This window comes from Leptopilina boulardi, unplaced genomic scaffold, assembly GCF_019393585.1.
Source record: "Leptopilina boulardi isolate dan_hultmark-lab unplaced genomic scaffold, ZJU_Lbou_2.1 LbouV2_30, whole genome shotgun sequence".
In the NCBI taxonomy this organism is placed as follows: domain Eukaryota; kingdom Metazoa; phylum Arthropoda; class Insecta; order Hymenoptera; family Figitidae; genus Leptopilina; species Leptopilina boulardi.
The window spans coordinates 1866289-1888689 of record NW_026137863.1 but is presented as its reverse complement, the minus strand read 5'-3'; the positions used below and the strand labels follow the sequence as shown (position 1 = coordinate 1888689).

Here is a 22401-nt window from a genome sequence, read left to right as displayed (position 1 = left end):
TTTTCCATCTCGTTCTTATTTTTCCTTCATTCGTGCCGAGAGTTCATCTTGAGAGGATCTTGTGTGTCAACTGACACTGAATATCCGTCAATGAAAAAGGGAATATTTTTAAGAACCCTTTAGAATAATTCTCGTCTTCTTTTAAATTCTCTGTAACTATTTAAAAAACAAAAAAATTACATTTCTTTGAATTTGAAATTTTGCAAAATTTTTTCTTTTTATATTATTAATTTTCGTTTGGTCAATTAATAAATTAATATTTTATTATTATATTTTTATATGAAAATATAAAAATAATATAATGTAAATATTATTACAGTGAGAGATATTTATTTTATTCAATTCGATTACTTGATTATTATAAAAAAAAAAAAACGAAGCTAAAGTACGCAACGTTTATGATAAACGATTTTTTAAGAAATAATTTTTTTAAAATAAAAATTCTATAATTTTTTTGGCTAATAAATATTTTTTTATAATTTGTTAATTAATGAAAACTTCAAGAAATATTTTTTAGGCAAAAAATTATAGAATTTTTCATTTTAAAAAATTTTTCTTTAAAAATTGTTTATCATAAACGTTGCGTACTTCAGCTCTGTAATAAAAATTTATTTCTATCAAATAATTATTGAGATAATTAAATTGAATTTATTTCAAATACAAAAATTATTAGTTAAAATACAATTTATTTGATTCAATTATTTGGTTACCAAAATTATTTGGTTTAAGTAAATATTTATTTAAATTTATATTTAAATTTAAGTAAATATTTATTTGATAATAGTAAAGTAACCAATTATTTGAATCAAATAAATTTTTTTTTCAGTCTATTTTTCAATTTTAATTTATTTCAGTTTTTTTAAATGTAATTTTTAAATTATTGTAAATATTATGAATACTATTATTAATATTATTTTAAATATTATTATAAATATTATAAATATTGTAAATATTATAAATATTATAAATATTACTATAAATATTATTATTAATATTATTGTAAATATAATAAATTCTGTTATTAAAATAATTTGTTTAATTATAAAAAATATTAATAGAAAAATGAATTTAATATTTAATCGGAATCATTAAATATAGAGAAAAATAATTGCAATTCAAACCTGAAGCTTTCAATTAAAGCTGTTTAAATCGAGTCTTTTGTTTGAAGGAACAGATTGTAACTATCATCAGAAATCTCTTGAACCAAGAAGGAGCATTGTGGTGGAAAATGGAACTCATCCTTTAGTGTTCCTCCCATGGGTTTAACTTCTATATAAAATGCTAAATAGTCGAAGGAAATGATGCGGGCGTTAAGTGATTATTCCTCTTGTTAAGGACACAAATATCATATTTCATATCAAATCCTGTAAAATTTCAAAAATTTAATTTCAAACTAAAACTAAAAAACCAAAATAAATTAAAAAATTATTTTCTAATAAAAAAATTATTCTAAATTAAATTTTACATATTTGAAAATTATATTACAATACATACAATAAATTAATTAACAAAAAAAAAAAAAATAATTTCATTTTTCTGAAATTTTTGAGAAATAAAATAAAAGAATTAATTTTCTTTTCATTGACGTAAAAGTTGTATATTTATTTTTTTGGACATTTATATGGAATATGTTAAATGTTTGCATTAGTCTTTAGCGAGGTGAAAGAGGAGAGAACAAAAATATATACAGTAGAAATCGTCTGGAAACATTTGATTCCATTAGTGTTAATAAAAACCTGGTTGATTTTTATTCAAGGAGGTCACAAGGAGGTGGTGGTTGGCGTATATATGTGTGATAACAGTAAGTGATGGGCCTCGGTAATGTGCTGCATCTATTTTACGCCAAAGAGGAGAAAAAAAATGGGGGGAGAAAAAATAAAGAAAAACCCAAGGAGCGATTGAGCTTTGATTAAATATATTGTCTTGTTCACGATTCTAAAAAAATTTCTCTTTAAAATAAACAGAAATGAGATTTTTTTAATAATTTCATTTTTCATTAAATTTTACCTAATTTTTTTAATTTTTCTTGAAAAATTTCCATTGAGAAAATATTTTTCCCCCAAAAAGAGAAATAAAAGGAAAAATTTTAAAAACTGGTTTTTTGGAAAATTTGGAAAAAAATTGTTGGAAAAATAGTAAATGAATATTGAAAAAGTACAAAAAAAAGAAGGAGAAATTGTAAAGAAGAAGATGCACCGAAAAGAACCAATGGGAATTTTTCCACCCTCGCGATGTTAACCAATCGGAGCTTGGATTTTCATTCAAGAAGACAACCCTTGTAGAGGGGTTGAAAGCTTAAAGAGCTAGAAATCAAACGGAAATGGACACAGTTACCTTCGACACATCCTTCAACAAGTGGTTTAGTTTTTGTTATTGTTGAACGCAGGGGATTTTTCTCAAAAATTTTCAATTTCCTTTTTCTTTCGCACAAAAAAAAATCCAGTGAAATTTTCTTTTTTCCTCTTCTTTTCCTGAAAAAAAAAGAATTATTTTTCAAAATGAGTGGATCCGGAAAAGGTCTTTTGGGAATGTGGTTGTACAGAAGAGGCGAAGAATGGACAATTAAAGAAGGCAGTCCCATTCATAAACCGCGAAATGTGAGTTTAATATTCGAAAAATAGTTATTTCGATGAAATATATTTTTTATTAATTAAAAATTAAATTCTTTTGCCCAAAAAATGAAACCAAAAAAAATTAATTACGCAGATTACTCAATTGGAGAAAGGAAATGAGACGAAAAATTCCGTCGTCTTCTCGCTGAAGAATCAAGTCGGTGGCTTGGCTCGTGCTTTGCAAGTGTTTCAAGTTAGTAAATATTTTTAGAATTCGAAAAAAAAATCCTTATAAAAGATTTTTTCACTTTCCTCATTATTAGTCTTTGTTTGAAAATTTAAATTAAGTTTCGAAAATTAGTTTTCGAAAAATTTTAAAAATATCTTGACTTTTTAAAAATTATATTTTTTACCTGATTTTCCTCTTTTTTTTAAAAAAAGGATCTTGGTGTAAATGTGGTGCATATTGAATCGAGAAAATCAGCGAGACGAGGATCGGAATATGAAATTTTAGTAGACGTTGAATGTGATTCGAAAAAAATGCAACAATTAACAAGAATGTTGAGTCGCGAGGTTGCTGCTATAAATCTTTCGCAATATGAAGAAACTGGAACCGTTCCTCATTCACCTCATGCTCCAATGCTTTCTGCAGCTCCAAGTTTTGGTGAGCTAAAAAAAAAAAATTAATTAAAAAAAATTCTTAACACTATTTAGTAATTTATTTATTATATTTTAATTTCGTAAATACTAAAAAAGGCGAATTTTTTTTTCTTCTCCAAAATCTTTTACAGATTTTAGTGAAGTGAACATGCAATGGTTTCCAAGAAAAATTTCCGATCTTGATAATGCTCAAAAAGTTCTTATGTATGGATCTGAACTTGATGCTGATCATCCTGTGGGTTGAATTTCTTTTTATATTTATAATTTTTGTAAAAGTAAATTATAATCTTTTTTTTTTATATTTTTAGGGTTTTAAAGATCCCGTTTATCGCAAGCGACGTGAACAATTTGCTGATATTGCCAATAATTACAGGCAGTAAGTTACAAAATATTTATTTAGCAAAAAAGAAATTGAGAAATAAAATTAATAATTGTAAAAACGGTAAATATTATTTAAATAAAATAAAATTATTAAATTAAAAAAAAATTTATAGTGGACAACCAATTCCGAGAATTCAATACACACAAGAAGAAATAAAAACTTGGTAAGTGATACAAAAATTAATTTCCTTTTTTCCGATTCAATTTTAATTATTTTAAAATTTTTCCCAATTATTTTTTTTTTTTTTTTTGCATTATAAAACGAGAAATAAAAATTTAATGATTTCAATTTTTTTCTTTTCTTATCAGAAAAGTTTCTATGATAATAATAATGTTGAAAAAAATTCAAACGTGTTTTCTCGATCACGAAGGCAATTGATTGGAGATTTTTTTTTTCTCAGAAATTGTGTTTCTCTTTTTTCCCAACTTCTTTAGTATTGAATCTATAGCATTGAACCAAGTCTTGAGTTTAAGACGACAACCTTTAGTGGATAGAAGAGAATTAAGGATGCTTTCTAGTATTGAATACGTCTTAATTGCCCTGATTTGATTCATTTTGAAGCGAAGTGTTAATGCAGTTTGTTGTTCCTATATTAAACTCATTTTTTTTCTTTGCAAATACTTGAAACAAAATTAAATCTCATTTTATTTTTCAAAAATTTTTAATTGAATCATTCTATAAAAAAAATTCTATTTTATAAATAATTTAATTTTATTGTATTTTAATTAAATTTCAAAAAAAAATTTTTTTCAAATTAATTATTAAATTATATTTTCAGGGGTGTAATATTTCGTGAATTACATCAATTATATTTGAAATTCGCTTGCAAAGAATATCTTGATAATTGGCCGAAATTAGAAAAATATTGCGGCTATAGGTAATTAAAATTAATTAATTAATTAAATTATTTCCTTCTTTGTTTAATAATTTTTTTTTTTAATTTGTTTTAGAGAAGACAATATTCCTCAATTACAGGATGTGAGTTCTTTTTTGAAAAGTAAGTAAAAATGGTAAAAAGAAACAATAAAATAGAAAAATATACTCACGACTTTTTTTTTTTTTTACAGGAATGACGGGATTTCAGTTACGACCTGTTGCTGGTTATTTATCACCAAGAGACTTTTTATCTGGACTTGCATTTCGAGTATTTCATTGCACTCAATATATTCGCCATTCGTCTGATCCATTTTACACTCCGGAGCCGTGAGTTAAATTTTCTCTCTGAAACAAAATATTTTAATTAGATTTGTTCAATTTTAGCTAAAAAGTAATTAAATTAAAAAAAAATTCTAATTTAATTTCTGAATTTTTTTTTTTTAAATTAAAAAAAAATATATTTCAGGGACTGTTGTCATGAGCTTTTAGGTCACATGCCTTTGCTGGCAAATCCCAGTTTTGCTCAATTTTCACAAGAACTCGGTCTCGCTTCCCTTGGTGCTTCCGATGATGACATTGATAAATTGGCGACGGTGAGTTTGAAAAAATTATTTTCAATATTTCATTTAAATTAAATTAATTAATTTTGAAATTTCAGTTATATTTTTTTACTGTCGAATTTGGCTTATGTAAACAAGATGGAAATCTCCGTGTTTATGGAGCTGGACTTTTATCATCAGTTGCTGAATTAAGACACGCGGTAACTGCTCCGGAAAAAACTTTTCGATTCGATCCGGAAGTCACCTGTAAACAAGAATGTATTATAACTGCATTTCAAAATGCCTATTACTATACAGACAGTATTGAAGAGGCAAAAGAAAAAATGAGGTATTAATTTTCCTTTTTTTTTTTTTTGCAAAATAAATAAAATAAAAATAATAAATTTATTTATTATTAATTAAAAATTATTTAATTATTATTATTTAATTTATTATTTATTTATTGAATAAATTTTTATTATTTAATAATTATTTAATAAGAAGTAATTATTTATTTATTATTTATAATAAAAAAAAATTAATTAATTAATTCATTAATAATAATAATAAATAAAAATAATAATTTTAAAAACAATATATTTTTTTTTATTAGAGAATTTGCTAATCAAATTCAACGTCCATTTGGTTTACGTTACAATCCTTATACACAATCAGTTGATGTTTTAACGGATGCACAAAAAATTACTGCACTTGTCAGTGAATTACGAGGTGAATTTTGTATTGTTTCAAATGCACTTCGTAAAATTCAAGAACAAGACGACACAGTTGATATTGAAAGTATTACTAATTTATTGACACATGGCATTGATATACCTGCGGAAAGTTCATCAGAAAGTGACGATGACAAAAGTCCCAATGAGAGAATGAAGAATAAAAATCAAGAGAACTAAATTTCTTCAATATATAGTGTACTTTTCCTCAAATAATATTAATATTAAATGTATATCAAATTATAACAAAAAGAAATTAATAATTTCTCATCTCCACATAATTCGTTTGAAGATGCGCAAAAGAATATATATATATATTAGGTAAATAAGTGAAAATATAATAATAAATAGTTAATTTTATCAAAAAAAAAAAATTAAATATTTATTTGTAAATAATAATTTCTTGTATTAATTCGTGTTTAAAATTTAATAAAATCTGTAATTGACAATAAGAAAAATCAACAATAAACTTAACCTATAAATAATTGTTACTCACCAAGTGTTACTTACATAATTGTTGATTGATTGTCACTGGTAATAATAATTACATATGTTTTCTATTATCACTAAACAGTAAATACAAAAATAGTAATATATTTCAATTTTCTTCATGAAAAAAAAAACTTTCGATTACATTTGACAGTTGACGAAACGAACATCAAAACAATACTGAACAGTCCAGTACAAAAAACTAATAAATAAAAACAAATTAAAGAAATCTCTTACATTATTTGTAGAACAACTATTAATTATTTTTATATTTATTTATTATATTTATTTTTATATTTATAATATATTTATCTCGTTGTTGGTTTTTTTTTCGAAAATATTTAAATAGTTGCCGGGCAATATTTTGACCAATCAAATAAAGTTTCGTTGATTGGATATTAGTTGAGGAATATGTTTAGCAGATGGCGCTGCTAATATTAACGAGCATGCGCACTAGTGATTTACTCCAAATTGTCAGTGCTTTATCAAAAGTTGTGATATCATAAATATAATTAAAAAAGCAAATTTTTCCCCTCAATTTATTAATTATACATATGTTATTAGTGTAAAAGATAACTTTCATGGATCGAGTGGCGTCGAGAAAATTTTCAGTACCGAGGTAAAGTTGTCTTTTTTTTTCACCAAGAGCATGTGTGTTCTATTTTCAGTTTAACCTCAATTTTTTCTGTTACAATCGTTATACTGTATTTTCGATATTTTATTAAATATTACCTTTGTTTTCTTGAATATCGAGAAATGTTTCTTAAAATCTATATGTAAAATTAATTAATCGAAGCGATTAATCGTCATTCTATTCTGACAGGTTAGAATTTGTTATGTTTCTTTTGTTATTTGTTTTGAAATTGTCAACAACGTCGCGGATATTTTTAAACTAATAGTTTACTAATTTGTACGTTTAAAATAGTAATTTTAATTTTTGAATTAAATTATTTTTTGAAATAAACAAAAAAAAAAAATAGTTTCGATATGGACGATGATTCGGATTATGCGATGATTAAACGTATCAAAATGGAACCTGAAGCAATGTTATCGCAAGATGATGATATAATGGCACAATTACAACAGGAGAGTTCCGATTTAGAAGTGGAACCAAGTTTTACATTAGAGGGTGCAACAAATGGTGATGAGGGAAATGATGGTATTTTAATGCAACACATGGATATAAGAGAACCATTATCGAGGCTTAAAAGTTTATTGGAGGAAAGACTCGGTGAAGATTTAACTGATTTTTCCTTTTGGTTGCAAGACACTCAAATGGTAATTTATTAAAATTGATTTTTTTTTTTACTGCAATGAATTTTTCTATTTGAATTCTTTTTTTTTTCGAACTAGTTGGAGTGTCATAAAAATTTGGTGGATCAATGCGTTCAAGGTGAAGGTCTAGTGCAAGTTAATGTACAAATTAGATTTGCACAGCGACGTATTAATATTGTTGATGTTTTAAAACCAGCCGATGATTATGTGGAATTAGTCGATCACAGTCGTATGTATAATTGTTTTTAGAGAATGATTGTTAAAATTTTATGATTAATTTTGAAATATTCTTTTACAGCTTCCACTACACCAGTGTCGGATATAAAAAGTAATGTCATTAAATGGACAATTGATCATCAGTATAAAAAAGAACAGGTGCTAATTTGAATTTTTTTTTTATATTTTCAATTTTTTTGCACTAGTTTCAAATATATTCCAATTATTTTTTTTTACAGGAGAGATTAAAAATTCCTTCCGATCCAAGAGATTGGACACAAACGCAAGTGAAACACTGGCTTCAATGGGCAGTGAGACAATTTAATTTACCCTCTTTAAAATTGGCCGATTGGAATATAAGCGGTGCACAACTTTGTAATTTAACTCACGATGAATTTAAAACAAAAGTACCAACCGATCCAGGAGAAGTATTTTGGACACATTTAGAATTATTGAGAAAATGCAAATTTGTTGGTAATTAGAATTTTTGTTATATTTTGTTTACAATTTGCTTTTTATTTTTCAAAAATGTAATTTAAAAAAATTTTTTTTTTTGCAGCTGTCGTACAAAATGATCCACCATCATCGCCTGAAGTTAATTTGGAAGTAATACCAAAAGTAAAACAACAAAAACCAGTGAAATCACGAAATTTTACAAATCAAGTGTCACGTGTTTATAATATGCCAATTACAAATAATACAGAATCGCCAATAACATTGGCAAGTTCAAGTCGAAGTGTTAATAGTGGTCAAATTCAATTATGGCAATTTTTATTGGAATTATTGACTGATCGTGAACATGTTGGTGTAATACATTGGGTTGGAACTGAAGGTGAATTTAAATTAAGTCAACCGGAAATTGTTGCACAATTATGGGGTAAAAGGAAAAATAAGCCAACAATGAATTATGAAAAATTAAGTAGAGCACTACGTTATTATTATGATGGTGATATGATATCAAAGGTACATGGTAAACGATTTGTTTATAAATTTGTTTGTGACTTAAAAGATTTATTGGGTTATTCAGCTGAAGATTTAAGTAGACTTGTCACCGAAGGCGCTGGAAGGTATTATAATGAAAATTTTCAATTTTAAAAAAATTTTTGCCTTAAATTTTTAATTCTTTTTTTTTTCATGTAAATAAATTTTTTTTTTTTTAATTTTTTTTCTCAATTAATTTTTTTTCTTTTGAACAAAAAAGAAAGCATAAAAAATAGTTCTTAAGATTTAATGTTTTAGTTAACTGTTTTTTTTTTTAAATGGGTATTTTATAGTTGTATAAAATTTCACAAAAAAAAGAGCTCTTGTTCTTTTTTTTTATGTATTTGACGTTTTTGAAAAATTACAAGGACAAAAAAATATTGTCAACCAATTATTAATTAATCAACAAAAAAAAAGTGAGATTGTTGATTAATAATTAGTAATTATTAATAAATTCACTTTATTTACTAAAAAGATAGAAATCAAGCTTTCAAATATGTAAAACTTTGATACATATATATATATATATATACATACTAACTTATATTTCTACGAGAGTTTTTAAAAAAGGGTAATAAAAAGTTATAGTTGTTATTGAGGAAAAAGGAGAAATACTTACTCTGTATTTTTATAAAAATAAAATACAATCATTGAAGGGGAAAAATTTTTATTAACCAATATTTTAAAGGTTTGGAATTTTAATAGTGTTGCAAAAAAAAAAAGCGAGAACAAGGCCTTTAAAATTTATTTTGTTTTCGAAATTAGGAAAATACAAAAATTATGGAATCAATTAATCGATATAGGAATTAAAAAATTAACAAAGATTATAAATTATTTTAATTGATTTATTATAATCTTAATTTTTAGAAATATGTTTCGTAAAAAAAAATTGACTGTTTCTTCAATAATAATTTAATTTACATTAAATATTTACAGATATATAACATGAAAAATTTGATTCATTTTGCAAAAAAAAAAAAAAAAAAATGAATACAAAAAATCGAATATTTCGATGTCGCCTATAAATTTGCCAGATTGAAGATATAATTTTATATACACACAACGTTTAGAACAGCAATTCAGATAATTATAGTTACGTACAAACGCGAAGTGACAGATCGTAGGCGAAATTACAGGGCTTAAAAATTTATTCTGCACATCAACATACAAGCGGAATATAAACTCGAAAATTAAATTGAAAATTAAAAAAAAAAAGTTATTTTTGTTGATTTAAAGACGAAATTGATTTTTTCTTCGGCAATTAATTAAGGAAGAATTGAACTGAATATTTTTTTTTGTTTTTAATAAAAAAAATTTCTCAATAAAAATTATAGATAATTATTTTTGAAAACAAGTAAATTTTTAACAATAAGCAAATTGTATATTTTTAATAATATTAATTATTTATTTTTAATAAATTATTATTAAATAATTTAAATATATTATGAAAATTGTTTTCTACATTTTGTGAGAAAACGTCGATTTTATTTTAAATGAAATTTTTAATGATTGAAAATATTTTTTTATAAAAAACAAAAAGAAGACTAACTTTTGGTCCAATTCTTCTTTTAAGAGATAAGAAATTGAAGGTAATATAATTTAGAGTATCGTCATTAAATTCTTATCTCTAAGTATATATGATGGGAAGGGTAGAAAAAAATCCTCTAAATCCAAAGATTCTGATCCTTTGAGAGGAGGTCAATGCAACTGTTTTTTTTTTTTTGTCTATAAAATAGGGCGAGATAACATTTCCTTTTTTTCTGTATTTCTTTTTTTGTTTGTTTTTTTTATATCTTTTTTCTCAATTTGATGTTGAAGGACTGACTTTTGATTGACAAAAGACAGCTTCTCATCGCCAATACCAGAGAATCTAGCCTGTGAGATATCGGACGCGACGTCACAAGTTAGGGTCTCAGGGAACCGGCGACGCGGCAGGCTTTGTATTTTGCCCGCCTGCCATATTGCCCTTTTCTCTCTGCTCAGCACTTCCGCCACTTTTACTCAATTTCCCTTTTACATTCTCCACAAAGCACACCTTTCCGCTCTCTGTATTTCTCTCTCTCTCTCTCTCTCTCTCTTACTTTGCAAATTTATATATATATATATGTTACACTCACTCTCTCATTTCATTTTCATTTTGCCTCATAGAGAGTAAATTCCCATTCTCTGAATAGATAAAATACTCTATTTCAAAATCAAATAGTAATAAATAACAAATATATACAATGTTAGAGATATATTTCACCGCAAATTTTTTTTTTTTTTTTTTTTTTTGTAATCAAAATTGCGTTCTTTTGATATTTATAATTTTACCAAATGACAATGAATTTTTATTTCTCTGGAATTATTTTTTTTTTTTGTGAATTTTCACAGAATTTTCCAAATTGACATAAATTTTTTCCAAATTTGCCATTTTTATGTATCAATTTTCAATTATAATTAAATCAATTAAAATTTTAATTATTTTTATATGTTAATTAAATTTTGAACGAGATTTTTTTCAAAAGCAATTCTTGATTGACAAAATTATTTTTCGTTGAAAATTGAAAAAAAAAAAAAATTATTCCTACACTGAAAAGAAATTATTTTTAACTCAAACAATCACTGTTGTCAAAATAAATATTTATTTGAATAACTAAATTTCATGATATTGAAATAATTGATTCAAATAATTTATTTATTCGATTATTTTTAATTATAAATATTTATTTAAACCAATAATTTCTATGATTTAAATAATTATATTTATTCGAATATTATAATTATAAATAATTATTTGATATAAATATTTTTTTGTATGAATTTTTTCTTTTCGTACAAAATAAGTATTCAAAAAGCGAATTTTTGAAAAAAAAAATTTCTTTGTCAGTTTATTAAAAAAATGTCAATAATTTATAAATTATAATATAATATTATATTAATATAATTTACATTTATAGAAAATTATCGACATCTTATTACTGAAAAAATCAATTAAATTATTACAATACCGTAAATTAAAAATAAACGCAAACGAAACAGATTTAATTGCAAACCAAGCTTTTAAGCTATTAATATAATTTACATTTATAGAAAATTATCGACATCTTATTACTGAAAAAATCAATTAAATTATTACAATACCGTAAATTAAAAATAAACGCAAACGAAGCAGATTTAATTGCAAACCAAGCTTTACAGGACATATTTCTTTTTCATGTCAACATTGATTATCAATTTATTGATAAAAAAAAAAGTCTGTGTATATATAAAAAGAGCACAATATAAAAATGTTGCAATATAAATTTGAAACATATATATTTTATATAATTTTTCTCATTTCTTTTTGAAAAAATTATTTTTTGTCTCCGACGAAAATTTATTCCTTTATCTATATGTATATTAGCCTATTATTATTAAATCTGAAAAAGATGAATGCTGATCAGTGTTCAATAGTCCAACGCCGAGGCGCCGACGACCGGGAAAGTTAGCAAGTTGTACAGTGGACTTCATATTTGCGAATTTACATTCCCTACTATACAACCTACTACCTCACCCAGGCGTCGCCGCTAGATTCTTTAGAGCTTCTTCTAAAAAGAAAAAAAATTTTTTTTTTTCTTTGCTTTCTTCTTCGCTCACTTCATTATAGGTCTTATATTCTAAAATACATATTAATAAATGTACCGCAGTTCTTTCTTTTTTTTCTTATCTCTAATTAAAAAATTATAATGAATTAAAATTTTTTATTAATTAGTTTACTTGCTTAATATTTATTTATTTATAATATTTAATACTAAGCAACTAATTAATAAAACGAATTAACGAAATTAACAGATTTTTTGAACAATGAAGATATCAAAAATTACCGACATAGAAATTTACCTTACCGACTGATGGTAAAACAGGTTTTTTGAAAAATAAAAATATAAAAAATAACAGACAAAGAAATCTACTTTACCGACTGATAGTAAAACAGATTTTTTGAAAAATGAAAATGTAAAAAATTACCGACACAGAAATCTACTTTACCGACTGTTGGTAAAGAAAATTTTTGAAAAATAAAAATATAAAAAATTACCGACACAGAAATGTACCTTACCGACTGATGGTCGAACAGATTTTTTGAAAAATGAAAATATAAAAAATTACCGACATAGAAATCTACCTTGCCGACTGATAGCAAAACAGTTTTTGAAAAATGAAAATATAAAAAATTACCGACATAGGAATCTACTTTACCGACTGATGGTAATTACCGACTGATGATAATTTTGTAATTTTTCGAAACTGTTTTACCATCAGTCGGTAATTATCATCAGTCGGTAAGGTAGATTCCTATGTCAGTAATTTTTATATTTTCATTTTCCAAAACATCTGTTTTACCATCAGTCGGTAAGGTAGATTTCTGTTTCGGTAATTTTTTATATATTCATTTTTCATAAAAATTCTTTGCCATCAGTCGGTAAGGTAGATTTCTATGTCGATAAATTTTATATTTTTATTTTTCAAACTCCTGTTTTACCATCAGTCGGCAAGGTAAATTTCTATGTCGGTAATTTTTTATATTTTCATTTTTCAAAAAATCTGTTCGACCATCAGTCGGTAATGTAGATTTCTATGTCGGTATTTTTTATATTTTCATTTTTAAAAACCTGTTTTACCATCAGTCGGTAACGTAGATTACTATGTCGGTAATTTTTTATATTTTCAGTTTTCAAAAAATCTGTTGTACCATCAGTCGGTAAGGTAGATTTCTGTGTCGGTAATTTTTTATATTAGCATTTTCAAACAAAAATTCTTGTTTTAAAAATTTTTTTCCATCTTGTTAATTTTTTTAACCATCTACGTATGGTATAGAGTAATTTTATAACTGACGTCGAACATTAAAAGGGAAGTCACAACTATATAACGCGCAACGTTAGCAAAAATAAAATAAAAAAAAAATTGCAAACGTTCAAGAATTTTATAAAACTTGAAGAAAGAAATAATAATTTTGTTTTTATTTTATATACAGATTTACAAAAAAAAAAATTTCTGTTCTGAGTTCTCGATAATTATAAAAAAAAGTGAGTGTATCGTTGTTGATACCGGAAGAATGATAACGTTGTCGCAATACATTTTTTTTTTTGTTTTTTGATGATTTTTGTCGATTACTTAACGCCGGCCTGACTACATGTACCGGTAGATAGGAGCTTGCGGTATGCATATAAAAAAGCCCACAAGTTCGGATCTACGGGTTAGTGTCATCAAGTAGCTGAACGAAATTTGAGTTCGTTATTTGTCGTTATTCCATATATAAATATATATTTATATATATTTAAATCCTGCGAAACGTCCTCTCGTTCTTTGCACCTTCCCTCCCCCCTTTTCTCTCGTGGCATCTGAAAAAATAAATAATTGTTAAATATTGTTGTATTTTGTTTATTAATTTATTTTATTTAATAAATTAATTTTAATAACAATTGAAGAGGTAAAAATATTCCGATTAAAATTCGATTAAACAAAAAAATTCTAATAAATATAATAATTTTATAATAAATTGAAAATAAATTTAAAATAAATAAATTAAGTAGAGAAAAATACGATTTATATATATTAAAAATTTTAATCGCATTAAATTGGAATATTAATTTTTATATACAATATATAATAAAAATGTGGTTGTATATATATTATATATAAAGAGATATCAAAAACATATATTCTATATAATTAATTAGAGCAATCGTGTCAGTTTCAGATTCATTTGTTTTAATTATATTATACAAAAAGGTATACATGTAACTCTCATATATATAATCCATTAAGTATGACTTTTCAAAAATTTTCCAATATTACGAAACTGCAGATGATAAGAAATTGACAATTTTTTTTAAAGTCAATTAACAATAGGACAATGGTAATAAAAATTAAAATAATGATTATAAATAATATAATAATAATCTAAATACAAATAATAGTACACTGAGAGAAATGGATAGTAAGAATTTGATAGTAAAAAGAAAGATTGTACAAGGTACTATCATTGTGTTACTGACAAGAATCTACTATCAACATTTTACTATCCAAGATGTTACCCAAAGACGTAAAATATGTTAGCTTTTGGATTGTAGTCACTACTATCAAATATTGTAAAAATTAAATGTGAGCGCATGCGCTGATTGTGGTGTATACTTCGCCTATTCAATTGCGGTCCTTGTGTTTTCACGCACGTGTTTATATATAGTGAAAAAAGTTGTGAATAAAAAAATGGACGAGTTTGTTAAAAATTTATTAATGTCGTTGAATATGGAATCTTTGATTCCATCTTTTGGAGGTAGGTTTATTATTTTGATTGAATTAGCGAAGACTGAAGTGTGAACGTGTTTATAACCTCAAAACAATTTTGCGTTGTTTAGACGGTGAAATTGATGAAGAATCGTTTTACTTACTGGACAATGATACAATATCACTCATTATACCAAAACCAGAACCTCGCTTAAAATTTTTTAAAAAATTTCAAGATTACAAAAATCAAGTAAGTTTTTTTTTCGTTTGTATAAATGTACATGTGTTTATTGAAATTTTTTTTGGAAAACAAATTTTTTCATATTTTTTCTTACTTTTTTAAACTTAAAAATTAGTAAAATAATACAAATTCAATTGACTCTGTGAAAAAAATATACCGTTTGATAAATATATTTGTGTTTAAGCAAGTCCTTTTTATAGACGGAGTGAAAAAATAGACATACTCTTTTTTATGTAAAAAGTTTAAAGTTTAAATTCTTATCGAAATGTCTTATTAAAATAAAATGAAATTATTTAAGTTTACAAAAAAAGCGAGGTTAGGTTCGTGTATATTTGCCACTCGAGAACGTAAAGAGATCGTATAAAATTTTTAACATCAAAGATTGTAAATTGTACAATCAAATTTCTATAATCATCTGATAGTAAATACTACAATCTTTATCGCTGTCTGTATATTTAGCACTAAATATGGTTGCCCTTAACATCATTATGTTACCCAGTAGCATAAATTTCTCTCCGTGTAATAATAATAACCTAAAAAAATAATTATTAAAAAATAATTAAGAGAAATAATTAATTAATAACTTAATTAATAATAATCAAAATAAAAGAATAATAATAAAAAAGTAATAATAAAAATTTATATTTTCTGTTACGTAATTTCTATATATTTATTTAATAAATTTACATTATTATTATTATTAATAAATTGATAACTACGATTTTTTTTGTATAATATAGTTTAAAGAGTTATAGTTATTATAGCTTAAAGACGAACATAACCTTAAAGTTCACCATAACCTCAAAAATCAAGATCATATTATCAAAAAACATAACCCTTGTGAAGTTGGCGTAGAGTTTAAAGACGAATATAACCTTAAAGTTCACCATAACCTCAAAAATCAAGATCATATTCTCAAAAACAGTTTGAAAACGAACATAACCTCAAAATTGAAGGTATAGTGAATATAATGTTTTTTTTTTTGCGTACGTGATTCAGAATCATAAAAAGATGATTCATTTTTGTCTTTTTCTCTCATCTTTTTAGAAGAATATTTGTCGCTTATATTGTACATACATACAGTTCGTGTATATATATATATAAAACAATGGGACATTTTCCAACCAGTGAAATATAATAGGGTTGGGTTATATTGCAGGGGTCCCCTTGACTTGACGCCAATGTCGTCGTCGAGAGAGATCCGAGTAAAGAAGAAAAAAAAAGAAAAGAAAAAAAAAGAGAAGGAGAATCCTACAAGAAAGCAAGAAGAGGAGCAAAAAGAATATAAGAGTATAAAAGGGGGAGTAGGTAGGCCTGGGCGTTGTAAAAATCCCCCCGGCCTCTTCGTTCGTAGACAGTTTAATGGCCTCTGCAGGCTCTCCCCGTGGCCCAAAGGGATAAGGGCCCCGTTTCCAATTGACCGATTAGACATCAGTTGGATATGCCGAGAGAGTGAGTGAGAGAGAGAGAGAGAGAAAACTAACATTTATATATATATATATATATATATATTCGCGCGCACCTCATATAAATCGATTTAATCACACATACAGGAGAGAGAAAAAAAGGAGTGGGGGGGGAGTGACCACAGAAACAAATTTAATACACCAATTAAACAATTATGTCCTTTTATCTACAACTGTTTCCCTTTATGATTCTTCACACGATCTTAATCAAGCATTTATCTTATATTTATTTATTATATATGACTGTTATAAATCTTCAATCTTGGAAATTAAAAGTAAAAAAAACAAAAAAATTAGTTTTCAAAAAAAAATTTAATTTTAAAAATTCAAAAAAAATTCTACTTAATTTAATACTTATTATTTTTTTAATTTATTATTTAATTTTTATTAACTAATTTTTAATTAAATACTGTACTAAAAAAAACGTAATACTAAAAATATACTAATACTAAAAAAAAAAAAAAAAAAAAAAAAAAAAAAAAAAAAAAAAAAAATACAAAAATGATTCAATAATAAAGATATTAAAGGGAAGAAATTATATTTAATAGAATTTAATTTCAAGTTGCAAAATAGCCGCGTGGATTAAAGCGTCGTATTTTCGCTCAAAATACTTTGAGGTTCGAATCCCCGTGGTTGGGCGAAATTTTTAATTTAAGATATAGCGGCTATAACAGTTGCTCGTTTTAATTTCATATTTAATGTAAATATAATTAGTATTTATTAATAACTAATAGAGAAATTAATAATAAATAATAATTTAATAATAATAATAATTATAATAATAATAATAATACATTTATAATAAATAGTATTCTAACAATAATAAATTAATAATAAATATATAGTAATTATAATGCTACGTTTATAATAATTATTTATAAAGAAAATTTTCAAATTAAGAAGTAGCCGCGGGAATTAAAGTGTCGCTGAAACATATTAGTTAGGGTTCGAATCTCCGCGTGGTTGAGGAAATTTCCAGTTCATTTTTAAAATAATATTGAATACCAATTATTTAATATTTAATTAATTAATAGTATGTATAAGTAAACAAATATAATTAATTATAATATTATAAGAATAATATTTAATTAAATATAATTATAATTAATAATATAAGAATTAAATAAATTATAAATAAATTATAAATAAATAATTAATTATATAGTAATTATGATACCGATTGACAATAATTATATAATTATAACAAAGAAAAAAATAGCACAAAAAAAAATTAGAGGCAGAAATTATTTACTAAAATCTATAAAAAAAAAAAAAAAAAAAAAATTCCCTCAAAAGAAAAGTGTGTTCACGTGTGTGTCATCAATTTATATATTTAATTGCTATGAACCGAATTACCCCTTTATTAATTGGCTATAAAATTAAATTTACTTCCTCTTTAAAAGAAAAAAAAAAATTAAAACACGAAAATGAGTTTCCAATAAAATAATTATAGCGTAGAAAGTGAATCGTAAATGTCAGCGAAATATGTGGAAAAAAAAGAAAGAAAAAAATAGAGCTAAAAATTTTGTATTTTCTGTAATTCTTTTAATTCACCGAAACTGAATGTAAAAAAAAAATTAATTTTTGTCAAATATATATATATATATATATATATATATATATATATATATATATATATATATATACGTGTGTGTATATATATAATAGCTTCCGTAAAATTGCAATATACACGCGCAGTATGACACGGTTCATTGCGCTAAATTTTGACAATCTGTTGCCGGGGAAACGAGAGAGAATCAGTAAAAAGTATCTCGTGGAACAGGAACCCTTAACCGGTTTCGACTAAAGGGCCGCACGATTCGGTCCAGAAACTGCACGTATTATTTTAACGAAGATAAACGCGTGTGTGCAAGAATAGAGCTTTTGCTTATATTGAGAGAGAGAGAGAGAGAATTATATTATATGGGTTTAAAAAAAAAAGATGATGAAATGCAAAAAAAGAAACAATTAAAATTTAAAAGAAATTTGAGATAAAAGAAATTTTTGCGAAAAAAAAATTATTTTTTTCTTTTTTTTTTAATATAAAAATTAGTTGATTAAAATTTCAAGGTTAATTATGTGAATTATGGCACAATATTGGCTGTGAACTGGCATCCAAGTTTGCACAATGTAAAATATTACAATTTTTTTGTAATTATATTTTTAATTCCCTGCATGTAATTTTAATGAAAAATATGATTAATTGGTGTATTAATATAAAAATGATGTGAATCCTGGCATTATCTAGGCTGGAATCTGGCTAACAATTTTTATAAAAAGACATTTTATGTATATACAATTTTTCAGTATTTTCCATCGCCTATGAGAAAATTTTAATAAACTAAATGAGTTATAAATAATATATTTGTATAAAATATATTGTCAATACGGGCTGTGTCTAGGCTACGTCTTGGCGTACAATTTTTAAAAAAATTTTACTTTCCTGGCAATTTTAAATAAAATTTTTATCGAAACTGTGTACAATACCTAATATCTCAATTAAAATACATATTTTATAAATTCTGGCTGTGTCTAGGCTACGACTTGGCGCACAATTTTAAGAACTTTTTAAAATTTTTACCGCATTTTTTAATAAAAATTCAATCAAAATAATTACAATATTGATAATTTATTATAAAGAAAATTATATTTTATTAATCATGGCTATATCTAGGCTACGCCTTGGCGTAAAAGTTTAATAACTTTTTTCTTGCTTTTCTGAATGAAATTTTGTATCAAAGTTGATAAAATGCTGAAACTGAAAGTATTACTGTTTTTAAGTATAAAAAAAAATTGTATTTTATCTATCTTGGCTCCGTCTTGGCGTACAATTTTACCGATTTTTTTTAAAAATATTTCTTGCAATTCTAAATAAAATTTGTATCAAAAACATTCTATTGTTGATATTTCAGTGTAAAAAATTATATTTTATCAATCCTGGCTATGTCTAGACTACGTCTTGGCGTGCAATTTTAAGAACTTTTTTACTTTCCCGGCATTTTTAAATAAAATTTTTATGTACAATTCTATTATTTCAGTATAAAAAATTATTTTTTTTTGTCAATTCTGGCTCTGTCTAGGCTACGTATTGGTGGACAATTTTACTAATTGTTTTTTGTTTCCCGCATTTCTGAATTAAATTTTAGTGGAAATTATTACATTACTGATGTTTTAATATTAAAATATAATATTTTATCAATACAGGCTATAACTAGGCTACATATTGGCGTTCAATTTCACCAATTCTTTTAATATATTTCTAACATTTCTCAATGAAATTTGTATCAAAACTTATTACTGATATTTTAGATATAAAAAAAATTATATTTTACTAATCCTGGCTCTGTCTAGGCTGCGTCTTGGCGTATAATTTCAAAGCCTTTTTTAAAATTGTTCCTGCATTTTTTAATATAAATCTATTATAATACCGATAGTGTAGTATAAAAAATTATATTTTTCATCAATTCTGGCTCTGTCTAGGCTACAATTTTACCAACTGTTTTAATATATTTCTCGTATTTCTGAATAAAATTTATATCAAAAAACTTATTACTGATATTTTAGAGGTATAAAAAAATTATATTTTACTAATCTTGGCTCTGTCTAGGCTGAATATAGAAAACTAATTTTCATCAATGCTTTAATTTAAATAATATTCAATATCAATAATAAATATATAGCTACACCGTACTTATTAATTTATAAATTAAAATTTATCAACTTGGCCAAAACATGGCAATTGAAAAAAATTATCTAAAAATTAATATTTTCAATTTTCTTGTTAAAACAATCAATATATAATAATTTTGCAATGAGAAGGCCTCTATTAATTTTTATTTTGTATTTCAAAAAAATAATTTTTAACAATATTTGAAAAAAAGATAAAAGAGGGATAAAAGTTTCAAGATGAGTAAATCAAATAGGGCTTCAGGGGGTAAAATTCAAGGACGAAAGCCCATGTGAGAATCTATGGAAGTATATAGTAACTTTCAAGTTCAAAACACACGTGTCTGTTTGGAATTAGAAGTAGTTATTTTACGTGTGCTCTCTTGTAAATATATATATATATACCGCGCGTCACTTAATTTGTGCATTGGCCTCTATATGCATTTTATACATACATATATGCAATTGTGGGCGTAAGGACGAAAATGAAGAGAGAGGGGGAAGTTATGGGGGAGGATGACGCGTAATCACAGGGGCGTTGGATTAGGGGGCATTGAGGTATATAGTGGAGTGGGGGGGGGCAAGGGGCCACACCGCCATATTATATTTAGCGAGACACACGGTTCGTGTGAATGAACTGCAAATGCAGGGACGACCGTTTCAGATTATTTCCCCTTTCCTTCACGCACACACTTTTATAAGATTTTTATAATATAAATAATATAATAAAATTAGATAAACATTTTTTTTATAAATATTAAATGAAATATATAATATTAAATTTAATGTATTAATAACTAATTTTTTTTTGAGCAAATAATTATTTAATTATTAATTATATAATATATAAAATTCAATATAAAATTAAAAAATGTAAATTTAATCTTTTTTTTCTAAAAAAATTTTAAATAATGTATTGTATATAATATAATAATATTTGTATAATATTTTGAAAATAAAACAAATTTGAAAAATAAATAAATCGTTTGAAATAAAATTTTGTTGTATATAATACAGGATATATATTCGATTATTTAGGACGTCTAATTTGATAGTTGACAAATTAATGTTATAATTAACTTTTGTAGCGTGTTTGCGATATTTGCTGTCAAAATTAGAATCCAATAGAAATTTGTGATTTATGAAATGATACAAATGACATATATGAAAATTGATTATGTATACCGTACGCATTTTATAATATATATATATATATATATATATATATATATATATATATATATATATATATATATATATATATATATATATATATATATATATATATATATATATATATATATATATATATATATTATCAATAAATTATTATTGATAAAATTTCAATTATTTATTTATAATAGAAACAATTAAAAATTCCCATCACACCCGCAAAGAAATGATATATTTGTCTCACAGCCTAATAAATATTTATTTGATTCAAATAAATTTTCATTTGATTTAAATAAATTTTTATTTAATTTAAATAAAAAATTTTATTTACGCTAAATAAATAGACTAGTAGGCTGTGAGACAATAATACGTTTATTTAAACCAAATATATTATATTTATGGTTCAAATAAAACATTTCTCTGGGTGCAGATATATATAATGAACGAAAAGTTTTGAACGTTCAAATGAACAAAATTTTTTTTGTAACTTCTTTAAGTATAAATTTTATTACAAAATATTGTTTTAAATATCTAAAAAGAAGTTATTAATTTAATATTTGTTTAATTTACTGTTTTATTTTACATTAACATTATAATTTTTAATATTTATAGATTTAAAAAAATATTTTGTTCATTTGAACGTTCAGAACTTTTGGCTCATGATATATAATCCGACTTTTTTATATTATAATTATATTATATAATATAAAATAATTAACGCAAAAAAAATGTTTTTTTTTAAACAAATATATTTGAGTTAAATAAACGTATATATATATATATTTATTTGTCTCAGCCTATATTTATTTGGCCGTAAATAAAATTTTTTATTTAAATTAAATGAAAAATTTATTTAAACCAAATAAAAAGTTGTTTAAATCAAATAAAAATTTATTTAAACCAAATAA

The 22401-nt window shown here is 24.4% G+C and overlaps 2 protein-coding genes and 1 long non-coding RNA gene across 3 annotated transcripts; all 3 read left to right on the top strand.

Annotated features, from left to right (window-relative positions):
- Window positions 1–2334: 2334 nt before the first annotated feature.
- On the top strand, window positions 2335–6152 carry LOC127282419 (tryptophan 5-hydroxylase 1). The gene is made up of 12 exons (XM_051306647.1): window positions 2335–2597; window positions 2707–2805; window positions 2994–3216; window positions 3344–3447; window positions 3521–3588; window positions 3707–3757; window positions 4373–4471; window positions 4545–4591; window positions 4662–4797; window positions 4937–5063; window positions 5129–5358; window positions 5623–6152. The coding sequence occupies exons 1-12, from the start codon at window positions 2499–2501 to the stop codon at window positions 5918–5920; spliced, it is 1581 nt and encodes a 526-aa protein (XP_051162604.1). The 5' UTR covers window positions 2335–2498; the 3' UTR covers window positions 5921–6152.
- A 521-nt stretch (window positions 6153–6673) lies between these two features.
- On the top strand, window positions 6674–8880 carry LOC127282417 (DNA-binding protein Ets97D). The gene is made up of 6 exons (XM_051306644.1): window positions 6674–6848; window positions 7210–7507; window positions 7583–7733; window positions 7803–7879; window positions 7960–8194; window positions 8280–8880. The coding sequence occupies exons 1-6, from the start codon at window positions 6811–6813 to the stop codon at window positions 8813–8815; spliced, it is 1335 nt and encodes a 444-aa protein (XP_051162601.1). The 5' UTR covers window positions 6674–6810; the 3' UTR covers window positions 8816–8880.
- Window positions 8881–14053: 5173 nt separating this feature from the next.
- Window positions 14054–17156, top strand: LOC127282416 (uncharacterized). The gene is made up of 2 exons (XR_007843201.1): window positions 14054–14996; window positions 15079–17156. It is a non-coding gene; the product is annotated as an uncharacterized LOC127282416 (long non-coding RNA).
- The last annotated feature ends 5245 nt before the right edge of the window (window positions 17157–22401 follow it).

Excerpts from the sequence above, each read along its gene's own strand:
- LOC127282417 (XM_051306644.1), top strand. The coding sequence starts at position 6,811 with ATGGATCGAGTGGCGTCGAGAAAATTTTCAGTACCGAG. Across the intron at positions 7,508-7,582 it reads GGTTGCAAGACACTCAAATG|TTGGAGTGTCATAAAAATTT; the intron begins GTAATTTATTAA and ends TTTTCGAACTAG. Across the intron at positions 8,195-8,279 it reads GAGAAAATGCAAATTTGTTG|CTGTCGTACAAAATGATCCA; the intron begins GTAATTAGAATT and ends TTTTTTTTGCAG.
- LOC127282419 (XM_051306647.1), top strand. The coding sequence starts at position 2,499 with ATGAGTGGATCCGGAAAAGGTCTTTTGGGAATGTGGTTGTACAGAAGA. Across the intron at positions 2,806-2,993 it reads GTGCTTTGCAAGTGTTTCAA|GATCTTGGTGTAAATGTGGT; the intron begins GTTAGTAAATAT and ends TTTTAAAAAAAG. Across the intron at positions 4,472-4,544 it reads GAAAAATATTGCGGCTATAG|AGAAGACAATATTCCTCAAT; the intron begins GTAATTAAAATT and ends AATTTGTTTTAG.